At 35.4% G+C, this 26,568-nt stretch overlaps 1 protein-coding gene across 1 annotated transcript; it reads right to left on the minus strand.

Annotated features, from left to right (window-relative positions):
• Positions 1-371: 371 nt before the first annotated feature.
• On the minus strand, positions 372-26,330 carry NAMPT (nicotinamide phosphoribosyltransferase; the record flags this gene model as incomplete). Its single annotated transcript, XM_084230361.1, has 11 exons — positions 372-482; positions 2,366-2,500; positions 3,498-3,638; positions 5,023-5,142; positions 5,859-6,084; positions 9,987-10,123; positions 10,682-10,840; positions 15,223-15,351; positions 17,489-17,592; positions 18,919-19,075; positions 26,274-26,330. 11 exons carry the CDS (start codon positions 26,328-26,330, stop codon positions 372-374), a joined length of 1,476 nt encoding a protein of 491 aa, XP_084086487.1.
• Positions 26,331-26,568: the final 238 nt, after the last annotated feature.

Raw genomic sequence — 26,568 nt, forward strand, 5'->3', positions numbered from 1 at the left:
TAAATATAAACATAAAGCAATCATGATAATTTTATGCAAATCTGTTTTATGTGATCTTCAGTTATATATAAAAGTTTCTCAGTTCTGTTATTTGTGAAAAGATCAATACCAGATTGAAGTACTCTCTATTGGCAAAGGGCCCTAAAAAGCTTACTTTAAGCATTAATCTTTTTACATGGTTAATTAAGTGCATTTCCTAATTTGAGATCACCTAAACACTGGAAAAAAAGAAAAAAATGAAAGGGCAGTATGTCCATAAACCAACAAATAACTTGGCTGTAATGTATCATAAAACACAAACCCCAAACATCTGTACAATTAACATTATGAATTACATACACACACACATACTCCCAGTCATAGAACAAAGCCTAATGAGGTGCTGCTTCCAGTTCTATATTCAGCTTTGCATTTTTTCTTACTTCATCAAATGAATAGCTTTTTGTCACCTTCCCATTCTTGAAGACAGTATGGAGAAGATCCTGCACAAATAAAACAATACTGAAATTTAATAATTATCCAGTGAAGCAGGTATATCATGCCTTTGATGAAGCAGACTGCCTAGTCAAATAGAGATGTTGATAGTGTTCAAAGAATGCTAGTGGAGCAGGCTGAGAGCAAGGTTCTATCTTAACTTTTATGAAAAGGAATGATCTAAGTGTAACATTCTGAAAACAGTTTCCCTTAAAGGAAAAACAAATCTTACTTGACCCATTTTTTTTTTTCCCAGGTGGAAGATGCTTATTCCTTGGTGGCCCAGAACAACTATGACTGACACTGTAGCCAGGCAAGCCTGACAGACCTCTTGTTCCTGGCCAGTAGACAATACCTGGAATGTAATCTGGTAGTAACTGAGTTTTGGCCTTAAAACCATCCCCAAAAAAAACCCTAGAAAGCAAGAAACCAACCCCTAAGTAAGTATTGATTTTTTTTTTTTAACCAATGCATAAGTGACTAAATTAAAGCTCTCTGTATTCCAAAAGCCACTAACAAATCTAATCCATTTGACCTATCTATGCAGGAGTGACAAAGATAAATTAAGAGAATTAGGACAAAATTTCCTTTTGAATCTGGTAAAACCACTCCAGTGTCACTAAGGAATTATTTGCCTCTACTTTCAACCTGAAATATCCATGGAAGTAATCTGTTGTGCCTAAGTTTTCCTTCTAGTCTCTAGGTTGATATGGTATCTAGTATTTTTGTAATTGTGTTGTTTCAAATCATACTGCTCCAGCCGTAGCATTTTCTGTCACAAAGTTAAATGTAATCTATCAAGGAATGCTTAGATAATTATAGATTATTGCTTCAAATATTTTATGAGCATCATTCACATACTCTTTAGATCAATGCCCCCCCCCCCCCCACTGTTTTTACCCTTAGTCTAAAGTGACATAATCCATCTGGGATAAACTAATTCAAAGTCTTGGTAACTAAGAGTTAAGTGAAGCAACTCAAATACTGTATAACAGGCTCTATAAAGAGATGTAAAAGTTTGGCTTAGAACTTATTCTGTTTAGTGAAAAATGCTACTACTAATTTTCACTCAAAATCTTAATACAGTGAAATAACACTATAAGCAGTAAATCTGATATGGTATAAATAAGTTAGTGTTTGTTTATTGCAAGATTTTCTCAGAATATGAATAAAAATGGGTTTAATCTAGTAACTTAAAACTCAGAAATTTTGTATCTTTGAGTTCATAAATATTAGTTTTGTATTTTCTAGACTTGTGTTTTTTAGACTTTGAGTTAATGTAGGCTATCTTTGGCATACTATAAATTGGCTGACTTAACCAGTTTTCTGATTCAAGATTGTACCACCTGTAAAGCTATGTAGTCAAAATCAAGTCATGACACCTTACACTACTAGATCACATATTTTGCTTTTTGTTAGCGCATATAATTGCTGGGAGTAACAAAGGAGACAAAAAGAAAAGCATCTGAACTCGATTCAATTTAGACTTGGATAGCCCATATTCCAGCAAAATTTTACTATAACATAAATAGCTATAAGAAATCTGAGACAGTATCCCTGAAGTATACTTAACAGTAAGATCAATTTACACAAACTTATTGAAGCTCATCCTCAATCACTACCCTGTTGGTCACAATGTGGAAAAAACTTTTACTTACTTTTTTGGGGAATACTATATATACTGTGCTCATACCTAGGATCTAGCCGCTTCTTGCTTTCCATCTTATTTTGGCAGGCTAGGTCAGTAACTGTTATACTTTATAATAAAATTACTTTGTCCTCCAAGAAAAAATGTTCTGAAAATAATTTAAAAATGAAATACAACATAAAAGCCTCCTATCTTAATTTGGAGACCCAACCTACTATTAAAAAAGAAAAAAAAGATACATACATGACCATATTCTTCAAGGTCTCCTTTTCCTTCCTCAAGTGTAACAAAATTCCCTGCTGGTGTCCTATGTAAAGATAATCGGCCCTTTTTGGACCTTTTGTTGGGATCAGCAACTGGGTCCTTGAAGACATTAATCTGGAATGCAAATTAAGAAAAATAGAAAACTGTCAGAATTGTTCACTTGACTCCCATTTTAAAGAAAAGTATATACATAATTTATATATAAATTTCAAGGTATTAGTTATAACTAAACCAATACACATCTATCTTTTCTCACCATGCAGAACATGTAATACTCCGTATGTAGGAAGTCTTTGAGGTGATGCCTTAAGTATCTCCTTTTATGTTATAAATTGCCTTTAAGCGAATATTAAGTATTGCTTAATACATGCTATTGGGGAAAAAAAGGCACTAACTATATAATCTGTCAAGGGAGACTAGGCTCTTACTAAGATAAAGGGCTTTCCTTTCAAAATCTTTCCCTTTAATTAATTTTTATTTTATTTTTTTTTTTGCTTTTGACAGTAAAAGGTGGTGGAGAAGCCTATAAGGAAAGAATGTTTCAGGATCAGAAAGGTAGGAAATAAAACCTAATGAAGCAGATAAATCAGTACTAGAACTGTTAAAAAAGGAAGGTTGTGAACCAACTCAGGTGTTCCTTACCCTTTGCTCCAGACTCTCAAGAGCAGATGAAGTGCTAGGGGGCTTGATATTCAGTTGTCTAGCAGTTTAGGTTCCTGTTCTAAGGGTACTAGAACATGATCTTGACACCACACCTCAAACTCCTTCCAAAACCACTTTTTGACAGTGTTTAGACTTTTATGACTAGGATAGCTGCCATTTGAACTCAAGTATAGCTAAATTTTTTATTCAAAGGTATATACTGAAACTGAAGCAGTGGGAAATGATTGACTTGCATTATTATTTTTTTTTTCCCAAGTCTTTTTCTCTAGTCATTTTATTACCTAAATGTTGATTTCTTTCCCTGTTTCTGAATCAGCATCAGTAGTACCTGACAACATCTTAATAGTTCAGGAACACATTATTCTTTGACAGGTAGCTTTCAACAACAGCATTCTACTTAGATACATAAAGAAGAGACTAACACAGGAGTAAAGGTTAAAGGACATACCCCAAGACCATTGGTTACAACATAACTACACTTGAAAGAACAATTCAAGAGATCTCTTGTTAACTTCTGTAGCAAAGCTCCACCAGAACCAAAAGAAATATTTTCAATACTCCATTTTTTTTTCTTCATGCCTTCTACAATCTAGAAGTTTATAAAACAAAAGGAAATCAAAAATTTGGAAAATTTTCCATGTGCAATATGGATGATTAGACAATCCTAGATACAACATGTTTTATAAACATAAATGAGAGAATAAGGTCTAAACAAAATTATATTCTACATTTTTTCCCCAAAACATCCACCCCAAAATGGCAGTCCGAGGGAATCAAGAAAATGAAAGTATAAAAGAAAAAAAGTTGGTTGTAAACTATTGAAGTAATGTGAATAGACTCTTACATGCCACCTAAAGTTATAGCCCAAAAAGCAGTAGAGCCTAGACATTTGCCCTATTACTAGACACTATGAATGACTGTGATAGTCACATGTAAATCATAAACATAATTCATCATATTCTCCCCATATACTAATAATCTCAAATTGACTTTCAATCTAGTCTGTATTTTCAACATTACAAATATAAAAATATACAAGCTCCTTTATTGGACCTTCATCTTTTAACATACCCATATTTAAAAATGCAACTTTCTGTTAAAATTCCAACCTCCTAATTTTCCTGCTACATAAAAACCAACATAGAGAAACATAGCACAATCCATTTTAAACTGTTAGGGAATCAGTTTGCCATTAGTATACCTGAACACACAGGTCCTGAATTCAGAATTATTTTTCACTGAAATAATGGTTAAAGTTAAGTACAATGGCAACAAAGACCTAATATGAAATTAAGGCATGTTCCAAAAAGAGTGAATTTCAATGTGCAAGAAATGCAGAGAGTGTAACAGAAAATGAGAGGACTAGAAAGGGAAATCTACATGGAGGGTAAGATAGATTGAGTAAACGCCAGAGAAAATAGCTTTACACCTGGTTTTAGGTTTGTCTCAGAAGCACAAGATCAAGAAAATAAGCAAAAAGAAAAAGCATCACCAAATACATCACTATTTCAGGCCCAATTCCTCTAAGATAGTCTTCCCATCTAGCTTTACCAGAAATTACAAAGTTAAGACAAATTAAAGTGAATATTACAGAATTAAAAAATAGATTTCCTTCCAATTTGTATTAGATATAAATTGGCAAAATATGATTCTTTGACACTACTTTTCATATTTCATTGTTAAATGAGAAAAGTCTTATGCCATTAGTATGTATTGAAGTGCTTTTTTCTTATGACCACATGTTTGAATCATGTACCACAATCTTCATGTGCTTTCATAATGTTACATAGGAAGAAATTTATTTTTTTCATTACTATCATTAAGATTTACTGAAAATGAGTATCTTTTATAAAGTCTTTGGGCCAAAGTTGTAAGGATCATGGGAAATTTCCTAGAAAAGTAGAGGAACTTAAAGTTTATTATAATAAATTACAAGGACTGCCTTATTGGAACTTTTAATATAAAATACATACCTCCTGCAAGGTGTTAATATCTACTCCATCCCCTTGAATAACTCTAAGATAAGGTGGTAGCAACTTGTAGCCCTTTGCATTCTCAGTAACAGGGAACTTCTTACCTAAAATATCCAAAACCTGTATGGAAACAAAAAACTGAAATTGAAACATAAAACGTAAAAATAACTGAAATTGAAAAAGTTAAAAACTTTTCAGAATTAAAAAAAAAAATGACTTGGCTTTGCTACATAATATTGGGAATGTAAAAATTAAATATAACATTATAAACCTAAAATTTAGTTCAAATTCCTTCTGATTATGTTAGAAATAAACATACTCAACTTCCTATCAAGGCAATTTATATCATAAAAGTTTTTTTCCCCTCTTATCTTTTAAATTATGTAGCATCAGGGGAAAAAAAATCTTTTAATGTTATGAGATTAAAATAACATTTTTAAAAAGCATACAAAGCTTCAATAAGCTTTTGAGTTTATTCTCCTTATGCCTAACAATTTGGTTTGGTTTATCTAACTCAAATCCATTTGAATTATAAAGTTCACAGAAATTATGATACACAAAGTTGAAAATAAAGCTCAGTTTTTGAGGTTCTACTAAATGGTGACACCCATTTTTTAAAAAAGCCAAATTGCATAATACATAAGTCATCCCACTCATTAACTACTGAAAGTTTTGTAGCAAATCTATTACTGTCCTTGCTGCAACTCTAAAACAAGGGGATCAAGGGGCTCGGTCCAGAAAGCTCTGAGTGGTACATATATAAATGAAGTTAAAAGCAGTGTTGATGCAGTTGGCCTATAGGCATTTTAATAATCAAGTTACATATTTGAATTTACCTTTAATACAGTATCAAGAGGATTTCCAGAATCAGGTCTGATAATTAGTGGTGCCTCTGTACTTCTTGATACTATTAAATGTCTTAGGTCTTCACCCCATATTTTCTCACATGCATTATAAATATCATAGCTATCGCTGACCACAGATACAGGCACTGATGAAAACTGTGTTACTATGTGTTCAAAAGCATCTTTTTCATGGTCTTTCCCCCAAGCTGTTATGGTACTAGAAGACAAAATGAAAATACAGATTTACTTAGGCAGACACATTATCTGTTCCTGAATCACCTCTTAGTCATACCTCATGTTTACTGTATCATCAACACTGCAGAAAAGGCATGTGACTTAGTTTAATAAATGCACATCATATGGTTAATTGAGTATTTGGGACAAACCATCTCCTAGCCAAATTTTTTATGGCTAAGAATAAGAGGGATAAGAACCTTAGGTTATAGTGAACCGATTATAAACTATTTTTTGGTAAGCCTGACCCTCCTCATTTAAAATCAGTGAGCTAAAAAAAGTACTGCTGAACGAATGCTGTAAGTTATGCCAAGATGTTACAAAGCACATACTCCCATTATTTTGGTGGATGATGCAAACATTTGGTATATGGTTTTGAAAATTCATGGAAGCCAGTAATAGCAGGGACATACATTTTATCTTTTGCACCTTTCAACTTCTTTCTTTGGCAATTATTTATACTAGGCCGTACATGTATTATTGGTCAACTAACTCTTTACCTGTTACACGTTTAAGTGGCTAGTAAATGGTAATCATTTATTTCATTTATAGAATAGACAACTATACATGATCATTAAATAAGAAATTAAAAATTTTGCTTGAGGAAAACATAATTAAAAAGGGAAATAAAGTATGCATTTATATTAGACAGTGATTTTATGGTGTCCACAATGATTCTCACTGAACAGATTACTTCTTAATATGTTAATTTCATTACTTGTTGGTTAATTAACACAGAATAGTTTTCTTTCCAAGTTTCTAGTTTTTGCCTCTACTCCATTTTACTAAGTAAAATTATAAAGATAACGCACTCATTTGGAGTAAACAACTGTTCCCATATTGTCAATGGTACGCTGAAGAGAGGAGCACGTACACGTCAGGGTTGTAAACACTTAGCTACCCAGGGACTACTTTTGTCTGACTGAGAGATTGCATATTCATATCAAACTCATAGTCAATATTCTTTTAAGTAAAGAGGTTGCAGTAGTCGTGATGCCAATTCTCTGCTTCATGCAATCATCTGCAGGCTAAAGGGAAAAAAGACATGAAGAGAAGCACCTTCTTCCTATCAAGAATTGCCAGTGTTCCCTTTATTGGAGAGAATTATGCTCAGTGAAAACCAACCAACACTGGAGAGCTCTGCAGTGTAATACTGCAGGTACAGGTCATCACTTTTTTTTAAAAACTAGTGTTGAATGAACACAGTCATCTACTATTTGTGTACGTTGTTCATTATTAGTCTGTTTCCTCTATACAATTGAACTTTACTGAAGCTTTTCCCCCATGACTTTGATGACATTGCTCAAATTTTGATTCCTTTCTGTTTCCAAGGTTCCTCTATTCTCTCAGAATACAACATATTTTGGGAGAATATATATATAATAATAATAATAAATTCTCTTCTTCAATATAACCAAAGGCTGTGGACATGGCCCTTGTCTCCCTCTATATGCCACCCTGCATGAAAAACACTCCCAAGTTTTCCAAAAATACTCTTGTGGTGATGGTTTCTAAAAACTGTACTCCTGGCTTGTTCGTCTTCTGCACTCCAGAAACACTTAGGTAGAAAAAAAATGAGTATCTTAATCTCAACACACTGACATTTCCTACAGTACCCTCTATATAATCCCTACTCTTCTAATATAGTATTTAACATACAGTCTAATATTTGTTCAATGATTCAACTCATAGTATCATCTCAATTTCCATCATCAAATTAAATTGGATACCTTGCAAAGTTTGAGGGAAATTCTGAGTATTTGAGTCCAGATTCACATATTTTTTAAAGAAAATATTTATAACCTTAATGGCAATGCTTTTCAATTACAGTTTTCTTACTTTAAAGTAAGTTTAGATGTTAGCTCATTTATCATTTTGATGTTAGAGCTGTTAAGAATCTTAGCTCAACCTATCGTCTGGAGGATCTGAAGAACAGAGAAGTAAGTGACTTGCCCAAGGCCACTCAGTATATACTGTCACCTGTAAGATTACTAAGGTTTTCCAACTTTCAGTCCAAAGATCACTTCATTATACTAAGCTACTGTTTAAAAGATTTTTCTATTTAAGAAAACCTACAATATCTCACAAGGCATCAAATTTACAAAAGTAATAAATATCATGAAACCATTAAAAAAAGAACAATTTTCACCATTTTAAAAAGAAAGCCCTAAAGAAGATATCTTTATTCTCAGATTTATAATACCATTAAGTGAACAGTGAATTATATGGACTACATTGGTTTTTAAAGATTGACACCTAAGTCCCAAGCTAACCATTTCTGATTGTTTTTTTTTTAACCATTTTAAAGTCTCAAATTTACCTAGATTTACCCCTAGGAGGGGAAAAACTATTCCTAATAAGGGTGCTTAGGACACCCTAATTTAGCCAGTTTTACTAATCTTGAAATTGTAGATGAATATTCAAAAAGACTTTACAGCAATGCACATCAACTTTAACTGAATCCATCCTCTATGCCCTAACTCAAATGAAATTCTATCACCTCCATTTCCCAAATCACTGCTCATGTTTATTCACTTCTTTCCATTCACTTAGATATTTGGTTCTGGACCTTGTCATCTCTCAGAACTATTTCAGTAGCTTCCTATAAAGGCTTCTAATTTCATTTTTCCAACTTCTAGGATATCCTATTATCCCAAATCTTCCTAAAATATTTCTGATGGCATTGCTACTTTGTTCAAAAACCTCAATGCTCACGCCCATTTGAAAATGGAATTAGAATAATTTAGAATGCTGTGTATAACATTCAATATAAGATAAATTTGACAGCCTTTACTGAACTGCTTCCCTAGCCTATCCTCATCCTATGTTCTCTACAAAACATGTCTCGGCCTTTAATTCCATAAACATATCCATATTCTCCTCTTATTCTTTGCTCTTACAGCACAATGCTTGACATACAGTAGTATACAATAAACATTTGCTCAGAATTAATTTCACAATATTTGCCATTAACTTTTACTGTTCCTTCAAGAGTGAAGAGTTTATAAACTGTTCTCTAAAACCTTTCTTGATCCTGCCAGTGATAATCCTTCCTGTTCTTCCCCTGCACCACCACATTGCTTTAATGTTTCTGCTTTAAAAGCACTAACAGCAGATTATTGGTAGTGTGCTATCTTTATGCTGAAGAACGGGCGAGTTTTTATATATACATATACATATATATGTATTCCTTAGAGCACCCAGTAGACTGCTCGCATAAAAACTCAGTTTTAGTTTACATTCAGTTTTTGTTTTAGCACCCTGCAAAATCCCCCAAACTGAATACAGTGAATAATTTCTAAGAACCAGAAATAAGGTTTGCTATACATTGTGAAAACTCCACTGACTTTGAATAAAACTAATTCTAGGACTGGAGTGGCTACAGTCTAGGTTATGATTTCCTTCTGGTTGAACGTGAGATGATTTAGTAGGAAGAAAGCATAAGAAGAAACTGAATGCTGTTCTTTTCATCAAAGGTGTTTGCTTGCTCATCTACAACTGAAGGTACTGGGTTCTGATGATAATTTCCAGGACAAAGAGGTGTGAAGGCATACAGATGGGAAACAGTGACCAGGTTTTACAGTGAATATTTCTAAACTTAGGCTTCATTAAACTATCTGGATATGACAATGTGAGAGTTAGAAACAACTTGAGAATTTTTTCCCATCAGGATGGTTAAAAGTTCTTTACCTCCCTGATACTAACCTTTATACAAAGTATAAAAATGGATTTATATTGCTTAGATTCATGAAGATTTACCGTAGTTCCTTGCTCTGTAGCTAAATAAAACACCTCTGAATTATAAATACAAGAGCGAAGAAATTTAGTAGTTTTACATAGCACATATTTAGACAATAGGAGGATGAAAACAAACAGAATTCCTACCTGTGTTCTGCTGCTGGCACAGAATAGCCTGGAACAGGATCTTTTGTTCCATAGTATTTTTTAATTAAAGCAATTCCTGCCACTGTATCTGTTCCTTTGAAGTTAACCAAATGAGCAGATGCTCCTATGCCAGCAGTCTGGAAAAAAACAAAACCATAAACCAAAACTCAAGAAAGACCCATACTTGAGTTGTATAGATCATAGCTCCCAAATTGTCTTCAGGTTTTCTTAGAGAGATTTAACTATTATCAGAGATAATAGTTCTTTATGAGAAAGACCCAGTTTTTCCCAAAGAGTTTCCTGAACAGTTAAGACTTCACCTATTACCTCCTTAAAGAGATGTCTTTAATAGTGACCCACCGCCATTTCACATCACCCTCTTTCCCTTACTCTGCACCTTGTGCTTCTCTGTAGCATAATCTGGTATCTGTTACACTTATTAGGACTGTCTATATGTCAGCCCATCCATCCACCATATAAGAACATATATTACAAGCACTTTGAAAGCGTTTGTTGAAGGCTGTATTCCAAACACTTTGAACAGAGGCTGAATAGGTGCTCAACATATATCTGTTGACTGAACCTCTGAAATTTCAAAATGCGGACTTAGAACAAATACAACTGTAATAACGTCCCGAAATATTCTAATTGACAATCACATTTTATTAAATGAGGTTCATTTGGCAGATTCTTACCTCTTGGGAAGAGACTCCTCTGTAGCCAAAATCATGTAACTTATACTCCAGACCATCCAAGTTACCAGATGTTTCTAACAAATATTTAGCCAATATTTTCTTCTGTTCTCTAGAATTTGTGGCCACTGTGATTGGATACCAGGACTGAACAAGAATAGTCTGTAGTAATAAAATTAACCACAAATATTAATATCAGAAAATCCCGAGGGATGTCCTGGGCTTTTTTTTACATTACTAGAAATACCAATTAGACATTTCAACTGTAGAGCAGATTGCTACCAAGTGCATTCCAGATACATTTCACAGTCAGCAACAAAAAGGATAAGTATGTCAGGCCCTTAATAGAGAATGTCAAATTTCCTAGTTCCTGTCAAAAGCTCCAAAGAAACAAATGATATTTTCAAAGACTAATTTAAAAAAATTTAAGCAATTGCCATTAAGGTTTACATGTTTATCATCAATTTCTATATTTAATGTGGACCTGCATCAAATAGTGGATTACATTTTGAATAGTATTGGTCTTACAGAAGTATTCACTTAATCCTCTACATAGATCTAACATGACTGCTGGTAGGTTATATCCCTGAGGTCCTTTTGCTTATCAGTAGAGAACTCTATTCACTATTTATAGCCTTGGCTTTGTCAAAAGTCATAAGCCACATGAAACATTTCCACCATGCTTATTGCAAGATCGCTATTTTTACAAATCAGTGCCCATTATACAAGTTCCCAAATGAAGAAAGGAAAAACTGCTAGGGTCCTATTCTCTGGTAATAACTATTCGTTGACTCCTTTTCCCCCCTGGCTGCCAGGAAACCCCAAAGTCTGATGTTTAATCATTGCATAGCAACAATATTAATTATGATGGCATGGGAATTCACTCCTTCTTCATTCTAGGATCATACTTTCCTATTTTTATTTTACAAACCAGATAGTCTATTATTAGAAGTCTCAAATTTATTTTATAAAAAGCTACTAATATTACAACAATGTCAGAGCCCTTTCAAAAAGATATTTCTTAAATTTTACAAAATAAGCTTTTATTTAATACCAGCTAAGTAATCAATAAATTAACTCTGAACCCCCCAGCTTGACCACCTAAAACAAAAAAACAAAGCAATAACCAAACTATAGTATTAGACTCCTACTAAGTATGGCCCCAGATCTTCGCAGTTCCTCTCCTCAAGAGATGGTCATTTTTTACCCCTTGGTTCTACGTTGTCCTATCATTTGCTTTTGACCACAGAATGTATTAGAAGTCATAGTGTTGCCTGTTTCAAGAGATTTTGCACTTCTACTCTCATTTTCTTAGATCCCCAAGACTATCATGCTGTGAAGAAGTTGAAGTTACAGAGAAAGGACCAGTAGTCCCAGACCATTTTAGAAAATCCTGTCCTAGCAGAATCCTTAGTTCAATACAGACTGATAAATCCAAGCAAAACCAGCAGAGGACCATCTAATCAATCACAGATTATAAGCAAGTTACTTTATGGGGGGGGGTAATCTGTTACATAGCAATAGAAAACTGATTCAACTGTTAACTTAAATCTTTAGCAAGTCTAATTTACCAAATTCAAACTGTTACCAGTTATTCTAATGCAAGAGTTTTATTCAGGTTGTGTCATTCCTTAAAACACTTTAATGGCTACTCGTAGGGAGAAAAAGTCACTTCATACAAAATTTGAAGCCTTCCATAACCTTGCCTTGTTTACCATCTAAAGGTTTATTCTCTGACCATCTTATCCACTTTTACACTATAATCCCCTACAAAGCTTTTTGCTATTCTAATAACACTGCCATTTCTTTAGCCGTTTTTTTCCTAATAAAAGCTTCTTTATTTTCCAGTTCATGATTCCTTAGAATTACCTGTTTTTCTGCTACCAATTTACCATTCATATTCATGGTAAAGAATTAGTTAGGAATTTTTCCTCCCCTAAAACCTCTTAAGATATATATCTTAGTCTAAATGTGTGTCCAGGATTAAAAATAAAATAGCTGATAATCAATACTTACTCAGTTTAATTTGATGAGCTATCACATTTTAACTTAGACTGATCTTATCTAGGAGGAGTATGAGATATAAAACATAATGTGAGATTCTAGTTGAGTTATAAAGGTAGAAGATTGACCTTACCCCTTGAAAAATGCCAGGGAAGGAGAGAAATAACTATCAGACAGTGATCCTTCACATCACCATTTCCTTTCCATAGTCCAACAAAATCAGCTTAAATTATACTCTTAATAAAATCACTTCCCTTTAAAAAGGATCACTGTAGGTGTAAGCAAGGGGAAAAAGGCAGTTAGCTTGGGTTAATCCAAGGTCTAATAAAGTATGCCTTGTTGGAAATTTTTCCAAAACAGCAATTTGCCCATACAAATCAAGACAAAATTTTTAGCAGAAAACTAAATGAATCTGCAAACCTCAACTGTTTATTTTGTTACTGTGTAGTATAAAGAATTTTAAAGAAAAAGAAAGCCATATAGAAGAACTGTGGTAGAGAAGAGCCTGGACCAACTCTTACGTAGTCTGCTCACCACTTAAGGCTCAATTTCCCCATCTGTGAAATGAGGGCATTTGATTAATATAATGGTTTTTAAAATCACCTTTACTTCTTAACAGGAAAAGCACATGTTTTTTTGGCTGGAGGAGGTGTTTAAGTTTTTCACAGTGCTAAGTCTGAGACACACATCAGAACACGTATGCATTCTTAAAACATGTTTTGAAATCTGATTTGGGCTCGAGCAAGGTTTTTCTAGCACCAATATTGAAACTGAAAAAGCAATTTAACAATTTAGTTGATTATAATTCAGTGCAGGGTGAATAATATGTATGGTAAATAGGCAAAGAATGTTATTAATAACTTTGAACAGACATGGGGAAAGGAATACTATTCCTTTCTGGAAAAATCCTAAAAAACTGGAAGGAATACTATTATTTAAAATGTTCTGCCTAAAGACTTTCAGTTTGTAAATAATGTGTTAGATTTGGCAACAGATTTCCTAAATAAGATGATAAACTTGGATGGGGAGAATAAAGTTCACAGCGAACCTCCTAACGCCACACAGCAACACACGAGGGCTGCAAAATGACCGGGCAGCAGAGCTCCACAGGTCCCGGTTACAAGGTAAGCACAATGCATACTCTTCCATAAAACACAGGCTTGGGTCAAAAACTACCGTAAGATTAGTGTCAGACCATAAATTTGTGTGCTTTAGATTAAAATATCCATATCTAGGACTAAAATTATTTAAAATATTATGTGTTAATGCAAAGTAAATTTGATATAACTTCTGTGTCAGGTTATTAAGCTTGTAAGAACAAGAGCTATGTACTTTCCACCCTGAAATTTAGCACTTGCACACTGGATTTTACATTTAATAATTTTTTAATTAAAAATTCTAAGATGTCAGATATAAAAATTGGTTTTTTTAAAAGCTAGCTCTTTTTTCTTTATTGAGAGAACAGTTTTATAACCCTGTATATGATTTAGGGTAATAAGTTAACACCTCCACAGATGTCTATCACATACCACACTCTCCCCCTCCACCCATCATCTTTTACCCCAGACCACTGGGTCGCTTCACCACCTCCTCTTTTTTGTTTCTACCCCCAACTCCCCTCTCCTTGTAGTGAGGCTAGTTCCATTGCACTTTCAGACGAGGATAAAGCAAGGTGGACTGGAGACGAGTTGATTTATGATAGTTCAATTTGACATAAGGGAAGAGTACTTACTAAATTCTTAATGGGAAAAATAAAATGAAAAAGGTTATCCACAATGTTTTTCAAAATAAGATTTATCTTTTGGCATCGACGGTAAAAGGATAGATGATATTGTTAACAACTCTTTCACTCTTGTGTTTTTATAATGGCATCCTGTCAAAGTCAAATATGTGCCAGTATAATATACAAAAGGCAATAAAATGTTTTCTTTCACTTTGAATTCAGCTGAATTCATTTTCAAAACCTAGCAGTGTACTACTTAAAATCTTTATCTTAGTTAATTGCATGTTTTTTTCCAAACTTATTAGCCTCCTATTAGTTGGTGGACCCTCAAGAATCAAGTAAGAGTTTTAAATTTCCTGTCAACCTCACAAAAATGTGTTTGAAATATCATTGAGCCTCTTTTTCTACATTTTTTTCCCGGTTTTTATAAATGAATTCAAACATTATTTGACAGTGTAACAAATTAGTTTAACCAATAAACTCAGTTCTAAGCACTACGCAGACACCACTCTGATACAGTCTAGATGATATTGCTATTGTCACTTCCTTGGATATTTTCTCTCACAACTGAACTTTAACAGCAAAATTCATTAATAATTTTACTTAGATAAAATCCTAAAATACATTAGATTTCCTTGGAAGGAAACGTAAAGATTATTTAGCCCAATTATCATTTTATAGACGTGGAAATTGAGGCCTGGAAAAGTTAAGTAGATTGTAGGTCACACACATCTTTTAGCAGCAATTTTTAAACTAAAAACCCAATTGAAGGGTTTTTATATCTTAAATAAAAACTACAAACAACAAAACAATTTACCTCAATCCAATTTGTAAGCCAGTAACACTCTGGATCTGTGTTTTCTACTGTGAAGAGAACATTTCCTCTGGGAATGACAGAGCCTTCAGGAACAGCTTTTACTTCTATTGGAAGATGCCCATCATATTTCTGGTAAGAAGACAATGAATTTATTCAACAGCAATTACCTATTTGAATATAGTTCTTTATTTCAAGTTAAGTTTACTGTTACAGAAACTACACTTGTAGATATTATGTTGCTAATAATTTCTTTGGCATAGCCGTCTCTTCCTAAAAATAAAATTGGCTAAAAATTGTTAGCAGTTTAGAGGATATTAATTTTTAAATTTTGTTGTTAAGTGTTCTTAGCAGAAGCACTTTATCACTAAAAGAGAATTTCAAACTGATCAAAAAAATGTTTCTCCCTCATTCTTTTTTTTAAAGGAGAGTTTATTCCAACATATTATAAGAATACTTTCTTTTAAGTAGGTTATTTTCAAAATGAGAGCTGAAGCCTGAAAGATAAAATAAGGGACTGCAGAGAAAAACCACCACCAAACGCAAAAAAGTTTATTAATAATTCTACTCAGATAAAATCTCAGTAATTCTGTCACTAGATAAACTTGAGAGGTTTTCTTTTTATTTTGATAGACCTGCAACCAATCATTTTGGTAACAAACAGACCAATCCAGAAAGTATACTTTCTACAGCTTTGGCAAATCAATATCCAAGTGCAACACTTCTCTCCAACAGTAGGCTAAGAACACATGTGCCACATATAGCACATTACTAGACATGTAATCATTCCTCAGTCCTTTTATTTTATTTTTTTTTTTTAATTTTTTTTCTTTTATAGAGGCATGTTTTTATTTATTTGTTTGTTCGTTTTATACATGCACTGGGTACAGTCAGAAGCGCGGGAGGGTGAGAGAATTCACCAGAGCCAGAGCGGGGAGCAGAGCAGGCAGAAGGACCGAAGCACACTGCTGAGGGGAGCAGCGGGCGGCAGGAGAGGTCTGCGCGCCATGCGGGACCCTCCTATGGTGGCCAGGGAGCAGCCGGGAATCGAACCGGCGCCGCAGAGGCTGCGGGCAGCTTCGCAACCCAGCGCTCAACCGCTGCGCCACCGGGGAGGCCCCCTCAGTCCTTTTAAAGCTAAAAGCTGTGCCTAATTTTTGGCTTGAAGGGCAAGTTGTTAACAATCCTAAGAGTTTATTTTATAATTTGGGACAAAGTAACAAAAGAAAAACCTGTTTAATGAGAAGCACTGGAGGCCTCGTGACAGAGCAGAATACTGCTTTCGAAGCCCCCTTGCTTGGATTCAAAAGCAGGCAGGTCAAGACCTTGAACAAGCATTTAGCATCTCTCGGTGTCATACTCTATCTTTGTAAAATGGGGTTAGACAAGATCATCTCTTGAGAACCTATGAATCCCTAAGATTCTCTGAACATAAAATCAAAAGATTTATCCCCCTGGCCATTGGAAATTATACTATTCAGCATGGCACCCAACTTAATCTATAACTGTTATCCTTACCACAAAACAAATGGGGTAAGTACTACTAAGCTGTGGGAAAACTACAGCACAGATTGTTTACCTGACTTCTTCAAAGAACCATAAATAATAAATATTAAGATATAGGCATAAGAGTCAAAGTATTCCTAATTATTTTGTTTGCTAGTTTACAAGAACTATCATTTTAAAGGCATAAGTTAACATTTAACATCACAAGACATCAACAGGATCTATTCCCACCCTATCTTCCTAATAGAAGAAAACCACTTAGAGGACATCGAACTCTCACAACTCAATTCCCATGTCTTTGGATGCCCCAAAATTTAAACAATGGATCCGAACATGCTAGGTATGAGTATTATAGTATAGGAAAGAATAAAAGTTAACTTCATGGAGCTAGAATTATTGTGTAGTGATAGAAAATGAATGCTGTAAGCCTTGTCAGTCTGCAGTGAATAGACCTAAACTTTGAAACTGCCACGTAACCACTGCATTTCTTTATCAGAGTATACTTTCACAGAATCATCTTTCTGAAAAATTTTCAGTTATTTTAATTCATTTATATTTTAACTTAATTACTCAGACCAAGAGATCCTAGACGCTAATGATTTGCAAGTGGAAATTTTTTACAAGAATGTCTAAAATAGTCATTAGTTTTGGTCACAAACAGGAAGATGTGATTGTAGACTAAGATCCTATTCAAATTTACTACCAAGAAATTTTGAATTAAAAGTAAAACCAAAATAGATCAAAACATGAAACCACATTTTACCTCGAGAATGTAGTTCCATCCCTTTTCATTAAAGACATCATCTTGGAAATGCTCTTTGTACACCTCTTTGGCTTCCTGGATCTTCTCTTTGGTCACTACTTTACCTAGAAGGTTAAATGTTTCTATTTACATTTCTGAAATATTCTGTTAACTGCTGAATGGCTCTCAAAAGATTAATGTCTATTTTTTCACCCATTATATGAGTCAGAAAAAATAAAAACTGAGAGGTTAAATGATTCACCAGAGTCAACAGTAGAGCCAGGAGAACCACTCGATTTAAGCATAAATGTTAATTTCTTATTTTAAAAGCAGATACACAGTAGCATAAATTACAAGATGATTTAATTCATAAACTCTACAAATTTGAGAGAGTAATCCTTGGAGTCAGATGGTTTTTCTGCTGAGCCGTCTCACTTCATTCAGAAAAAGTGTCTTCAGGACTGATAATCCAGTGATTTTCATAATTATTTATTTTTCTCCCCCAATACACTTTTAGTTAACTTTCTTTACTTGAAAAATGAGGCTAACAGGATTTCTAACTTAGGATAATAATGACTGACGGAGAGTAAGCAATCAATCTGTTATAATATTGTACCAAGTTTTTACGCTGTAGACTTGAAGTGTGACAAAAGTCTTTGGTAAGTTTCTCTACATAACATCATTAGTGAACTCATTTAAAATATCTTCGGTAGTTCTGCTGCAAAGTAGGTTGTCAATACAATAACATATCTGAACTTTCTGAATTTTAAAATTACCAAGATTATAGAGAAAGGTTATTATCTGTATAAAATTTAACTTACCCCATATTAAATTCTGAGATTCTATTTGGAATAGTTAGGGATGAAATTTTCCAAGAAATATGAAAACCCTAGGAAGTTTCCCCCGAGCATTATTACTATTATTAGCAAATAGTCTAGAAATGGGCTTTCAAATAAGAAAAAAATAATTTGGGGGATTTTTCTGCTTTAAAATGAATTTGAGACTAAGCCTATAGTTAAAAAATAGGCTTTTAAGGTAAAACTTACTTCTATAAAAGTAATCTAATTGTAATTGCTATAGTAATTGAAATTGAGTCTTCACAGCAATCATAAATCCTTTGTTTTGAATTAATGACTAAAGTTTAACAACTAGATTAGACTCAGAAAACTGACTTTCTAAACTTATTCCCAAGCTTACTAGTTTTAGAAAATCATTCTTATAACTAGGACATCAAACACATACACTACATACACTAAATTTTAAGATTTAATTCTTCCAATTAGTATTTTTTAAAATCCCAAGATTCCCTATAGTAGCAAGAGTGATTAAATACATTCCAAAATTAGACCATTCAAAAAGTTACTTCAAGTGGCAGAATATAACAATATAGGAGAAAAATAATGCAGTGTTATGGAAAAGGAATGTTTTAAATGTACTAGGAAAAATAATACCTTTTAAGTACTTATTAAGAATGTACTGCAACCCATAAAATACTGTTTCCTCATATTTCACCTTCCTTAATTTGGAGTTTTCTGTCTTCTTTTCACGGCATTCAAAGTAGGAATAAACTTTGCTTGTGTTGGGTGGGTATTGTTTATAGTGAGTAACCTATGTGAAAGATAAAACTTGAGTTAAAAACACCAGATAAACAAAATATAAATCACAATAAAAATGATCCCTCTTAGTTTTCACAGTGACACAATGAAAACCTGGATGGAAGTAGCAGCAGGAAAAAAAGATTTTTTTTCCTAATCTTTTTCTCAACTCCTCCAAATTGGGAAATGTCTATACAATGCAATATCAAATCTTTGTGTTTAAAATATGAAGATTATCACAAATTTCTTTTTCATGAGTCTGGATAAGAGCCACTGTTGAAAGTTTACCTGTTGTTGTTCCAAGAAGGAAAAAAGTGAATGTTCATTATAATTTTATTTTCATGTTCTAACCACAATAAAAAATAATTGGAAAAACCTGTGTGTATTTACCCAGTTGAAAACACCTTAAATCCTAAGATATAGAGTAGAGAATAAGGGTCACGGGGGCATTTTTAAATCCTTGCAGACCAAGTTTCATGGACAACCACTTAGCTCTAACATCAAGTTTAGGAATATCAATGTTTTCCTTGCTTGCTGTTACAATCTCGATTCCAGTAAAACCTGGTTTTAACCTGAAGGATCTTTGTAGCTTAAAGGAAATTCTAAAATGAATACACTAAATATAGAAAAAAAAAAATCACAAGTTTAAAAGAGGTTTCCTCTTACAACACTATTAAGATACTACCCTTTGCTGCTCATAGGCAACTTTGGGGGGTGAATTGTTTATTAGTATGTGGTCTGAGAGGGTAAGTCAGGCAAGAAGTTGGAACTTACTGATTTTGTCAATTACAAGAGTAGCTATATACTACAAAAGTATAGGGAGGCCTCATAAAAACCTACAAGTATATTCAAAACCTATATATATAGGTTTTATATATTTTTTGAATATTTATATTTTGTATATGAATATATGAATGCTAGAAAGGATTACAACTTCAACTAAAACTGATGAGAATGCTACAACTCCCTAAAAACATATACAGGACACATGTCCAGTTTACAATCTAAATTAGCTGCAATTAAGTTTACTAGACATAAAGTGATGAAGTAAAAAAAAGGTCACCTATAATCAAGTAAGACGTGAATTAAGATCTGGATCACATCATGCAAGTTTATAGATTCATAGCTGTGACTCAGTAGTTGATTTTACTTTCTTAACAGTTCAGATACTTTATAAATTTGCTTTTTCTATATCAGATTTAAAAGTATTAGAAGGCAAACTATTTTCATCTTCTGAGTAGATCAAACAAAGAACTGAGTGGCTAAAATACTTACTCCATCTTCTGTCCTTAAGTATGCTAAAAATTTTCACCATACAAATACAGTTCCAGTTCTGGACAATAATTAAATGCTTATAATTTTAAAACTTTACTTTGTGTTCTTTCATTACAGTACTTTAAAACCTTTGCATAAATATTCAGAATGCCTCTTCTGAAAACAAAAGTCACTACAAATACAACATATCTAGGCTGCTTAATTAGAAATTAAATGACTTTAAACTTTTGGAGAAACTTAATAAATCTTTTAAGTCATCTCGACAAAATGAAAGAATTTAAGTCATCCAGACAAACTCTTAATTAACCATGAAAGCAACCACTTACCAATACCCAGTATGTTTATAGAATAAAATGGTCTTCAGAATTATTTATAGGAGCATATATACATTGTCTTAATGGGGAACAAAAAATAGCCATTTTACTAGATTTATTTTCCTCTATTTTATGCCAAACTGGTCATTCTGCACCCTTTGGAACTTCCATCAGAAAATGAGATATAGCAGAAATTCAAATCAACAAATTGCTATTTTATAGTCATTCATTCGCAAATATGTACTCCGTACCTGCTATGTATCAGGCATTGTTTCAAATAGTGAGGATGAGTAACTAAAGTAGACTGACACATGGTCCCCAATCTCATAGGGCTAAAGTGGGCTGATATGTCAATGAGAATAATTCATAAACCAAACTGTTTCAGAATCTAGATGGATACTATGAAAAATGAGAAAGGTAGGCTAGAGGCCCTACCAATGAAGGAAGGCTTCATTGAGTGGTGATATGTGAGGAAGGCTTAAATGCAACTAAGTAGGAAACACTTTGCTTAAGCAACAGAAGAAAATGAAGACCAGTGTTCCTGGTGCTTAGAGTATGGGAGGAAGAGCTATAGAACAAGGTCAAGTAGAAAGGCAGGGACGAGATTATGTAAAGGCTTAAAGGCTACTACAAGGAGTTTGGGTTTTCTATCAAATGTAGTGGGAAACTAGCACTAAGTATGACAAACTGGGTGGAGGTGATTGGATTCACACATTACAAGACTTAGCCTGGCAGTGAGGCAGAGAATGGATTACAGGGTGACCAGAGTGAAGCAGGAGCATCAGTTAAGAGGCTACTGTCAAAGATTAGATTAGGTAACAGGACAGGCTCAGTATCTGCTTTTTTAAAAAAGATTTATTTTTTTTATTTATGCATATAAGAACTGGGGTGTAGGCCAGAGGTGCAGGGGGTGAGGACTCACCAGAGACAAAGTGATGAGCAAAACAAGCAGATCTACTGAAATATACTTTTGAGGGGAAGCTGAGGGGAGCAGCAGGGGAGACAAGAGAGGTCTGCTGTGCCATGTGGGTTAACTCCCTGGCCGGGATTCCAACTCATGCTGCAGTGGCTGGTGATAGAACTGAGATTTTAACCCCTGCACCACCAGGGAGGCCCCCAGGTTCAGTATTTTGAAGTAAAGGAGACTAAACTGACAGATTAGATTGGGGGGGGGGGAGGGGAGGAATTAAGAATGTCTTCTAGGTTTTCTGGTTGAATAACTGGGGGAAATAACAGTGCCCTTCACTGAGATGAAGGTCATGGAAGGAGGGATTAGGGCAACCAAAAGCTCAATTTTTAAATATGTTATATATTAACAAAAAATTTTCATAGTATTCAAAATTAAAGTGAGCTACAAAAAGGGAGCTCTTATATCATGTTACTACTTTTTAGCACTGCTCTGAGTCCTATCACTACAGAAAATGGTTCTATAATAAATTTAAAAACACAAGATAAAGAGAAAATAAGCAAATTTCTTGTAATATTCTCAGCAAACCTTATCCCTAAAAAATGGTTCCTAAACTGGCATGGCCTTCCTGCAACTAACTGAGCACTGCCAGTACATAAATGTGTGTGGTAAAGAACACAGACACACGGGAAAATGTAGCTTTTACTTAAACTCAATTTCACAATAATATGGTTGATTTATTTCATGAAGAGATAAGCTTCCACGAACTCTAATCCCACGGCTAAGTATCTTGTCCCAAGCGACAGTTGAAAAATATGACAAATATTTAAAGTTCCTACAACTTTACAATTTTTTCTGTGACAGCAAAGTCTACTTTTCTCCAGAGTTTCTCTAGATTTCCTCGAAGGTTGATCTGAGATCTTTCCTAGAGCTGTCCTCCCACATCAGTATCACATGACTATAGGCACCTGTTGGCTGGTGGCTATTACTATTATTGCTACCTAATTTTTCCAGTAATAATTTTATGTGTAACTGCTAAGAAGTAATCACAAAGCAACATTTTAACAATATATGTATATATTACAGCACATAACACTCAAAGCCACAAAGGTCTTTTATCCCTGTAGTATCTAAGGGCAGTAGAATAGGATCCACTCAGCCTTACACTGGCTAACAAGTTCTACCTCTTCAACAATGATATGTGAGAAACAGCTTATCTGGTTCTGTCTCCCTTTTTTAATATTATTTAAGATTTCTCAAAACCTGGAAATGCACTGTCCTAGAAAATAATTCATTGTGACTTGGCTTTTGAAGTAGTTAACTTTAAAAAGGCAGTTTAAGGATTTTTGGATTATATTATTTTGGGGAAAGGGAGGAACTGTAAAATGAGCTGCACTCATAGTGGCCTCTTCCTTAAGCCTTCTGGCAGACACCAAGTTCTGACAACTTGTACCTTTTCTGGCCATACCTTGAAGAGAGATTTCATCAACTCACTAAGACCAGCTTCTAGTACTTTTGTTTTGCCAGATATTATACAATTATTAGCTAACTGTAGTAATCTTGCCATGAGGTATACTCATGATTCATATGCAAATGTTGCCCAAGTTTTTCCTACAATTTAGAACATAAAACCTCCTGGAAAAATTGCATCCTAAGAATACACTGATAGTCTCTAGCACACAACATGTGGCAGTAATCAGATCCTCACAAGGCTCAGGCTGCCATGGGACAATATTTAAGTATCCACTTGGAAGCAGTAAAAGAGAAGCAACTATTACAAATATAACAGCTCAGAGGAACGCACTAGGTAGGTGGCCAAGTTCCAGGCAGGAATAATTTTTCTGTACAGTGATTCTCATCTATCCCTAAATCTTTTCCTCCAAGGAGTCAAAAATTTAAAAATTTGTTTTTCTGCCACCAATGAGGAAGCAAAATTTTCTTTTTTCCAAAAAGCTGTCCTGGGTGCCTTATCACCAATTTCCAATTCTAAAGCTTTTTGCAACTTCTCTAAAATCAACTTTTACTCATCCTGGATTGCAAGAGACATCTGTCATCTTTTACAATACCCTAACAGGCCTTTAATATTTATTAAATGAGGGGATAAAAATGCACTGAATTCTAGATAACTACTTCACAAACGATCTTTTGAGAAACAACCTATACCGCATAGCATGTTTTGTCACTAACGTGTGATGTGATATAAACTTTAGATGGCTTAGTGACTACTTTTTGTGAGCTATACATTATTTTTCCCAATTACGCTCACTGACATCTTCCACTAACCTGTGACAGGTAAAAAGTTTATTATTTGCTGCAGTTTGTTACAAACATTATCTATACATAAAGGGAAAGGAAGAATGGAACGGAAAACATCTTTTAGTGATCCACAGTTATTTGGAAATTGAGCAATGGTTATCCCAGAGATAAGTGGAAACAAACAAATGACCTGTCTCCTTTATATGAAATTCCAAGTGCTGTGTAGGGAACACAAGAATGCAATAGCTAACGCCCGCCCAAATCCACCTTTTCCTTGTTGTTTTAGCAGAGTAGATACAATTCAGTAAATAATTTTGCATTAAGCTGTTTTAAAAATGACTAACATAGTGTCCTTTTTATTTTTAAAAAGAATACTTATGTGGATGAAAATGAAAAAAAAAAAACCACATTTACTTAGCTTGTTATGTCTATAATGACAAACATATATTTTAAATCCTCCTCCTTTGGTCCAAATAATCTTGAACTCTTTTGAGGATACAAGTAAAATCAAAACTGCCACATTTCAGGTGCTTACACTATCAGACCTACTTGCAAGACACCTCTTTGTAGTGCCTAGACAAAGAAATCAACAATACTCTGCTTTCTTCTAGCAACATATCCAAAGACTATCTAAAGACTATAAAGACTATCTAAAGACATATCTAAAGACTTTAATTGGCCAATAGTGTGTAAGTTTGTGGTAGGACATGCAACATTCTCGTGTAATTTTTCAAATGAAAAATCCAATTCTAACCTCATGATTATCACTTTTTCACCTAAGATGATAAAAAAGGCCAAAACAAATTTAAAAAAGGCTACAAGGACCACTAAAAATGTAAGACAAATGAAACTTAAGGAGTAAAATTTGTGAAATATACAACCTACTTTACTGTAATGTTGTAAACCATTGGTATACCAGTATAACTTGAAAATGGGCAGGAATAAACGTTACTGAAGAGATGCATATTCTATAGTGCAGTTAAATATACCTTGTAATTCATTTTTCTAATTAAAAGCATCCCAGAAAACTGATGTTAAAGCAATTTTACATTCTTATGTATAATGGCTAGAGAAACTAAAAAAGTAAAAGAACTTGCACTAACCTCTGTTTACAGTTCTCATTTCAATCCAATTATAAGTTGCTACATTAAAAAAATCTGAAAATTATTTCAAAGATTAGTTAAGACTAAAAATTCTAGGAAACGATAAAATCGAACCTTATAAAATCACTATCATAAGAGACTTGAAACACTACAATTGATATGAGGAGGTTTAAGGAATCAGGTAAACATACTTGATTATCTGGAAGTAGTGTAGATTTCCACGTCAAAATCCCACCTAAAAGACCACTGGTTAATGAAACTTGGTTCCACTTTAAATAACAACCCATCTAATTACCGTAAGGAGAAACCTAAGCCAGCTGGGATGAAAGGAATTTAAGAGAATATGCTCAAGTAAAAACCAAAACTCACTTTGTGCAAGTGGGTTTGTAGTCTGACATTTCATCTTCTTAGTGTCTTGGCTAACAAGCTTACAAAGTGTAGTATACTTCACATAATTTGGAAACTAGGGGACAGAACATTTGCCAGGTTTTTCTCTAGTCTTTCCTAACGTGGGCGTTTCAAATAAAGTTAACGGGGCAGCTATACATGCAAATGTCTAACAGGCATAGGAACACAATGTTGTGTCACTTCTCTTTATACAAGTTCTCCAGGATTGAAACTACAGTTCTTTTAACTCCTCGTGTTTCACTTTCCTTTTCACAGAAATCCCGTAGCGGCCCTAATGGATTAAGGGCCTTTGCAACGAGGGATAAGGAGCAAGAGCGATCAGCAGGAGCAGGGGAGTTGGAAGCAGAGCCCAGAGCAGTGCAGCGGGAGACTCCTGCGCCGCGACGGGGAGACAGAGGTGTCCCCCGCGCCGCGGCCGGCGGCTCCGGCACCCACTACGACCTCGCCCACTCCTTCCTCACGATGGGACGCACCTGGCCGGCGAGGGGAGCGCGCACACTTCTCAAGCCCCGGGGCCGCTCTCCACCGCCAAGCCCCAAGGGCCGTTACCTAAACGACCTGCGCTACGCCCAGGCCCACCAGCCCGGGGCCAAAAGGCCGCGCTCTCGGGGAAGGCGTGGGCTCGGCCGGTGACGCCCGCGACGCCCAAGCCGCCCCGGCCCCGGGCGCCCCAGCCTCAGCCCCGAGGCTCGGGGACCCCGAGGCGCCGGCTCGGCCCGCCTCAGCCCCTCGCCGCGCCCCCCCCACCGAGCACCCCCCGCAGGCCCCGCCCCCAGCCGTCCATCCCACCGTCCCTCCTCCATTCACCTCGCCGCTGCGGAGCCGGCTTCACCTGCCCGGTCTCGCCGGCGCCCGCGCCTTCCCTCGGGGCCGCCCCCCGCCCCGCGGCTTCGCTCCCGTCCCCGACGCGCCCCCGGCCCCGTCACCTGCCCCCGTGCTGAGCCTCACCTTGTAGGAGTCGGTGGCCAGGAGGATGTTGAACTCGGCTTCTGCGGCAGCGTTCATCTCGGGCCGGAGCGTGGGGGCCGCGCGCCGCGGACTCCCCGGCGCCGCTACGAGGAAGGAGAAAAATGGGCTTCACCGCGCTCCGTTGCTTAAGTCACCGCTCGGACGGCGGAGGGGGAGCGAGGGGAACGGAGCGCGGGGAGGGGCCAGAGGAGGGCGGGCGCGGCGGCAGTGACGCGGCGGCGGCGGCGACTCGTGCGCCGGGAGCCCAGGCTGGCGGCCGCCTCACCTCCGCGCA

The sequence above is a fragment of the Talpa europaea genome (assembly GCF_964194135.1).
Source record: "Talpa europaea genome assembly, chromosome: 3".
Lineage (NCBI taxonomy): Eukaryota > Metazoa > Chordata > Mammalia > Eulipotyphla > Talpidae > Talpa > Talpa europaea.